Here is a 6,003-nt window from a genome sequence, read left to right as displayed (position 1 = left end):
ATGGGGTTATTAGATAGCTTCTTAGCTTAAGTTATGATTTCTCAGGTATTCTGACACCCTGCAGCCAGACCTCTTATACAAAGCAATATCAACTATTACATGAGTTAATGGCATGTAGCAAGGGTTATATGAGTTTTCCTTTGTTGTTGTTTTTATTATCTGAGCTCAGAACACTTACATCCGTATGACCATTCAACCTCCTCACTTGGCTGTCTAAGCACTTCAAACTTAATATATGAAAGCCCAAAGATTTTCTACCTCCAAGTTCATTTCTTCCTAAGTCTCCCCCACCATTAGCACTGTTGCTCATGCCAAAAACCTGAGACATTTTTTTATTACACTTTCTCTCAATCCTTACTTTCAACAAATAAATGTAACTGTTGGCATTACTCAAAAATATCATCCAAATCTGATTATTTTTTATTATCCCAACTTCCGTCATGCTAGTCCAAGCTCTAGTCTACCCTTATCCCGCCAGTATTGTTCCTGCTTTCACTTTTAGGCGGCATGCTCCACACGGGGCTAGAATGATCTACTTTAAATATAAGGTAGATCATGTTGCTTCCCTATTTAGATAGCAATGGCATTTCACCACTCTTAGAATATAATTCAAACATTTACTTGGTCTGATGGATTTCATAGACAACTTCTTTGACTTTCTCTCTACTTTTTCATTCATTTGACTTCAGTAACACTAGACTAGACTTATTGGTATTCCTTGAAGACAACAATTCTTCCCTGACTCAGGAACTTTCCACTTGCTGTTTCTTCACCTTGGAGTGCCCTTTGCCCACACCTTGGTATGGCTTGCTGCCTCCCTTCATTCAGGGATTTGCCCAAATATCATCTCAACAGATGGTGTCCCTCAATGACCCTATTTAAAATAGCGTGGTAGAAGCAGAAAATAGTAGATTTGGATTAAAGTACCACAGGATCTTGAAACTTGATTAGTATTATTGAGAAAAATCTCTGAAGACTTCTGCATCTCACTTTTCTTATCAGTAAAATGGGTAAAAATCATGCCTGATCATAAAGTATGGCAAAATTCTAAGTACACATCTGCGTGAAAATGGCTCATTAACCACAGTAAAGATGTAAGATTCTATTTTATAAGTGATTGCAACTAATTGGGAGCAATATTTCACTGACAATAGTAATATGGCAAAACCATATATACACCTATATTGATATGACATTTTGGATTTTACAACTTCACAAATGGTTACATGGAGATCCTCAAAATGATCTTATGACAATAAAAATATTAGGCTATTAAAATCATTTATGTATGAGAAAACTGAGCCACTATACAGTGAACTAACTTGCATTCACAGCCTAGAAGTATTAGATTTTATACTTATTCCAACATTTTTACAACTAAAGTTTTAATACCTTTTGTGTAACACCATACAACAGGTCTAAATGTCAAAGAGGAAGATATAAACCTAAATATTCTATTAAGGTCCATGCTGACAAATTATGAGTTATTGAGTAATGTCTAATGTGTTGATACAAATACTGAACCATTCCTACTTACACAAGGAAAGAGATTTTTTTTTTCATTGCTACAATTATCAAAGCAAAGAAATTGGAAATGGTTTGGAGAGAGTTTATAGTATTCTTTTGAGTTCCTGAGTTTGTCACCACAAATGAGAGGCTTTCACAGACCATAAAATTAACTTCCTCCATTGCCACTTGCCCAGCTGCACAAGACAACCTACACGTCTTTGTTAATTGGATGAAGTAAGTTTGCTATATTTTCCTTTCTTCCTCACTAGCAACACAAGCTGTGTGACGTTTTCCAAAGGGAAAACCCTCCTTGATTAGATTTACTGCTGACAAGCTGTCAAAGCAGTGTAGGGCCAAGGTTCGAAGGAGTGAATATAAGTGAACATTGCCACCCTAAGAACAATATGCAATCGGGAAAATTCTCCAAGTTATAGATACTTGAGGTATATCTTTCAGAGAATTTTTCATACATTAGTATTGTAGGCATGAGAAATACTGTGGGGCTAGTCAAACCTTATTCTACAATTGTCCAGGAAGCATCATGCTTTAAGTCCACTGATTCTAGAATATGCTTTTCAGGATCATGGATTCAAACTTTAGCACGTTATTATCAGAAGAATCTGCACACTACACCAAGTTTTCAGTTTAAAAATGTGTATTTGTTCCTTGTTTGAATTTATATTGTGCAAGATTCTGTACTAGATACCAAGGAAGACACAGAGATAATTGTTGCTTTTCTAACCTATGGTGGTTATGGTCTAATAGGAGTGATGAGACATTGATGTAGATAACCTTATCTACATAAGGTTGCATCTACATATCTAGAATGAAAAGTAATAATTTCTATAAAAGCAGAAGAGAGTATCAAGTTTAGGAAGTTTAGAATAATTATGACTCATCATAGATTTTGGGTTGTAGAGCTGGAAGGTAATTAAAGATTATTTAGTCTAGTCTCCTCATTTCTGATATGAGGAAATCAGAACCCTGGGTGGAAAAGTAATTTCTCCTAACTCATACAGCTAATTAGTAGCAGAGCCAGAAGGAAAATAAGTTCTCCAAGTTCTCTGTCTTTTGATACTTATAGGAACAGATGTTCACAATGGTTAAGAATAACAACCTTGGGGCTCAGTAGGACTGAACACCTGGATGTTTTTAATATCAGGCCACTTTCATCACTTAGAATCTTGGCCAGCCTCTCATGCTGCATCCAACGCTAACTGTTCCAGTGGGAGCCCTTCAGGGAAATAGACCAAAGCATCAAGAAAAGAAATAAAAACCAATTCTAGCCTTCAACAATCCAAAAAACATCTAACTTGTAAATTGTGTTGTAGCTCAGGATCCTGCCTCTTCTTAACTCTATCTATGACCTTTAATACTAGTGCCTCAAACCTCTGTCATTGTGACACATAAATCTCAATATCCTGACCAGTCTTCTTTCTAGTACCCAGGTCCATACCGCCTATTGGACAGTTACACGTAGATATTTAATTTGTACTTCAAACATAAAATATGTAAAACTGATTGCATTATTTCCCTTACCTTACATGTTTCTCTAGTTTTATTCCTTCTCCCAGTGTAATTAGAAATGCAAAATTCTCAAAGAACTTGTAAAATGTGCTTCTTTATTAATAATTCCATTTCTATCCTTATATCCTCCTCTGTGAAAGCTTCCCTGGTTCTTCTTTCCTCTAAGCTCTACCACTTCCTAAATATGACAAGTTTATCATAGTCCCTGGGAGTTACCATCTTCAATTATAAAATAGGGATTGTAATTTCATTTACCATCATAAGATCATTATGGTGGGATCATGGTGGTTACTGGATAACTTCTTCTGCTTACTTATTTTTATCTTACTTTCTACATTTTCTATAAAGGGCATGCATTTAACTTTAAAAATAACAAAAAAAACCTCACAAAATTAAAGCAAAAAATACATCAAGAGCATTTTTTCATGTCATTTTGTGATTATTTTGACCCAAAAGTAAAATATGCCCATTGTTTTAAGTTCAAAGCGTAATCACTGAATATATAATAAAAAGTAAGTCCCTCCATCCCTGGCAGGAAAATTGTGTTCAACAAAATTAATTTCCTCTTTTCCTGGGCACACAGCCAAATCACTACATTTCTAATCTCACTGGCAGTTAGGTATGGCCTTGTGATAAGTTCCTAGCCAATAAGTAAAAGTGTATTGTGTCACCTCCAGGCCTTCCCATAAAAAACTCCCACATGCCATTCTCTGTGATCTTTGCCCTTCTTTCAGCTGAATTTTAATATCCAAGAAAACTTTGGAAGCCACAGGGAAAAGAGACAACAAACATGATCACCCTGAGTTCCTGAATGACTAGATGAAGTAAGAGATGGCGACCTCCATCATTACAGTTAGTGCAGAATCTCCATGAATTGATAAGTGAAAAAAAATTTACTTCTGTTGCATTTGAGTCATTATACAATCTGCAGTCTATATGTTACAACAGCAAGCCAATTTTAAATACATTTGGCTTCCCGAATGAACTGCTTATGGTAATTAGAATAGACTACATTTTTTTCTGTGATAAAGAGAACCCGAAATCAAGAAGTAAGGAGAGTCTCCGTTTTATCAACCTTGAAATTTCTGAGCATGGAGAGTGCAGACAACAAGCAGTGCAACTCCACAAAGAAGGCAGAGGAAGAATATATGAGTTGCAAATTCCAACTTACATCAGTAGATGCCGAAGAGGGACAGGTGGCTTCTAGTAAACCAGATATACTAGAAAACTCAGCAAAGGGGACCAAAAGAAAAAGATCTATAAAAAAATAACAGGGTGCTTCCCTGGTGGCGCAGTGGTTGAGAATCTGCCTGCCAATGCAGGGGACACGGGTTCGAGCCCTGGTCTGGGAAGATCCCACATGCCGCAGGGCAACTGGGCCCGTGAGCCACAACTACTGAGCCTGCGCGTCTGGAGCCTGTGCTCCGCAGCAAGAGAGGCCGCGATAGTGAGAGGCCTGCGCACCGCGATGAAGAGTGGCCCCCGCTTGCCACAACTAGAGAAAGCCCTCGCACAGAAACGAAGACCCAACACAGCCATAAATAAATTAATTAATTAATTTTTTCAAAAAATGGTGATTGTTAAAAACAAAACAAAACAAAACAGAGCTTGCTGTCCACGAAAAATGCCACAATGTTGTGACAGTGTGAAACCTCAGAAGACAATGCCGATTCTTCCTTTACCTTCTATACTGCCACCTGTCAATCTGATTCACAGGGACGTTGTGTGCGCTTGGTGCCAGCAGTTAAAACTAAGCACCAAAGGCCTGAAACTAGATGGATATAAAGGACTCTGTGAACATGGCTACCCTCATCAAAAAAAATTCCTGCCACAGCTGAGGAGGCCAGGATCCTATCTCCATCGAGAAGAAAATCAAAGTTGGACAAGGGGGAACTACCTCTGGAATGTTCTGATAAACAGATGTCTTTGGAAGGGGCTGCTCCTCCTGAGGAGGGAGCACCTGCCCCTGAAGGAGCTCCTGCTCTTCAGGGAGGTGTATCAACTTCCGCCCCTGACCGGAAGCTGTGTTTGCCTCTTGGAGCAGAATGACAGCCAAGGCCGTGAAGATGGAGTCGGTGAAATCACAAGAGACCTGTGGGGTCTGGTGGAGCGTGGTTCATGGGAGAGGTCTCCCTGCTGACACAGAGGGCTGGGTTCATTTACAATTTCATACTGGACAGGCTTGGGTGCCTGATAAACGAAGGAGGGTGTCTGCACTCCTTCTTGTTACTGCCAGCAATTTTCCACACCTCCACACCTGGAGGACAATATGCTGTGCCCTGAGTGCGTACACAGGAATAAAGTATTAACGAAAAGCCTGCAGTGAGATCACAATACCAGTAAAAAGGGTACAGCTACGATTGTAATTAATGATAGAGAAGTGACGACAAATCAACTCCACGCTGCCATTGGACAGCTGAACTCCGCTCCGCACCCCCCATGCTTCCCGCTTACAGGGTGCACAGCCTGCTTACAGGGTTGCGTGAAAAAAGCCTGTGAACTGATAAAAGTGGAAGTGGCTATCTCTCCAAAGATTCCCAGCCCTAAGGGAGCAGAAGAGAAAAGAGATGGGGACATTTTAAAAATGCCAATTCGCTGAATGGAATTAATGTACTTGAAAGTGCCTCAAGTAAATTTCTCCATTGGGCAAGATGGGGCTTACAGGCAAAAGTTCAAATTTGGTTATGTACCCCTTAACCAAGCATTCAAACTTATCATCACCAGGAATGGTAAGAGCAGCAATGTGTTTCCTGATGTCAGACAATATATCACTGATAATATTCTTACCCCAAAGGATCTTTTCACAAGGAAGCAATCAGTTCTGATTATGCCTCTTGTCTCAGCATAATTAAGTAAGCTTACCTTGTTTTGGGTGGCAGTTACTTAGATGCACCCATATGCACCCATATGTAAATATTCACAGAGTTATGAACTTAATATGTCTGTATTTTACTTATATGTAAATTA

The 6,003-nt window shown here is 38.9% G+C and overlaps 1 protein-coding gene across 1 annotated transcript; it reads left to right on the top strand.

Annotated features, from left to right (window-relative positions):
- Positions 1-3,855: 3,855 nt before the first annotated feature.
- On the top strand, positions 3,856-5,362 carry LOC132364379 (developmental pluripotency-associated protein 4-like). The gene is given in 5 exon segments (XM_059919976.1): positions 3,856-3,860; positions 4,642-4,853; positions 4,856-5,047; positions 5,050-5,282; positions 5,285-5,362. Coding segments are annotated over 5 exon segments (720 nt in total).
- The last annotated feature ends 641 nt before the right edge of the window (positions 5,363-6,003 follow it).

Source organism: Balaenoptera ricei, chromosome 4, assembly GCF_028023285.1.
Source record: "Balaenoptera ricei isolate mBalRic1 chromosome 4, mBalRic1.hap2, whole genome shotgun sequence".
In the NCBI taxonomy this organism is placed as follows: Eukaryota; Metazoa; Chordata; class Mammalia; order Artiodactyla; family Balaenopteridae; genus Balaenoptera; species Balaenoptera ricei.
Note: the sequence above shows the minus strand (reverse complement) of the source record. Positions and strands in the feature narration are given on the sequence as shown.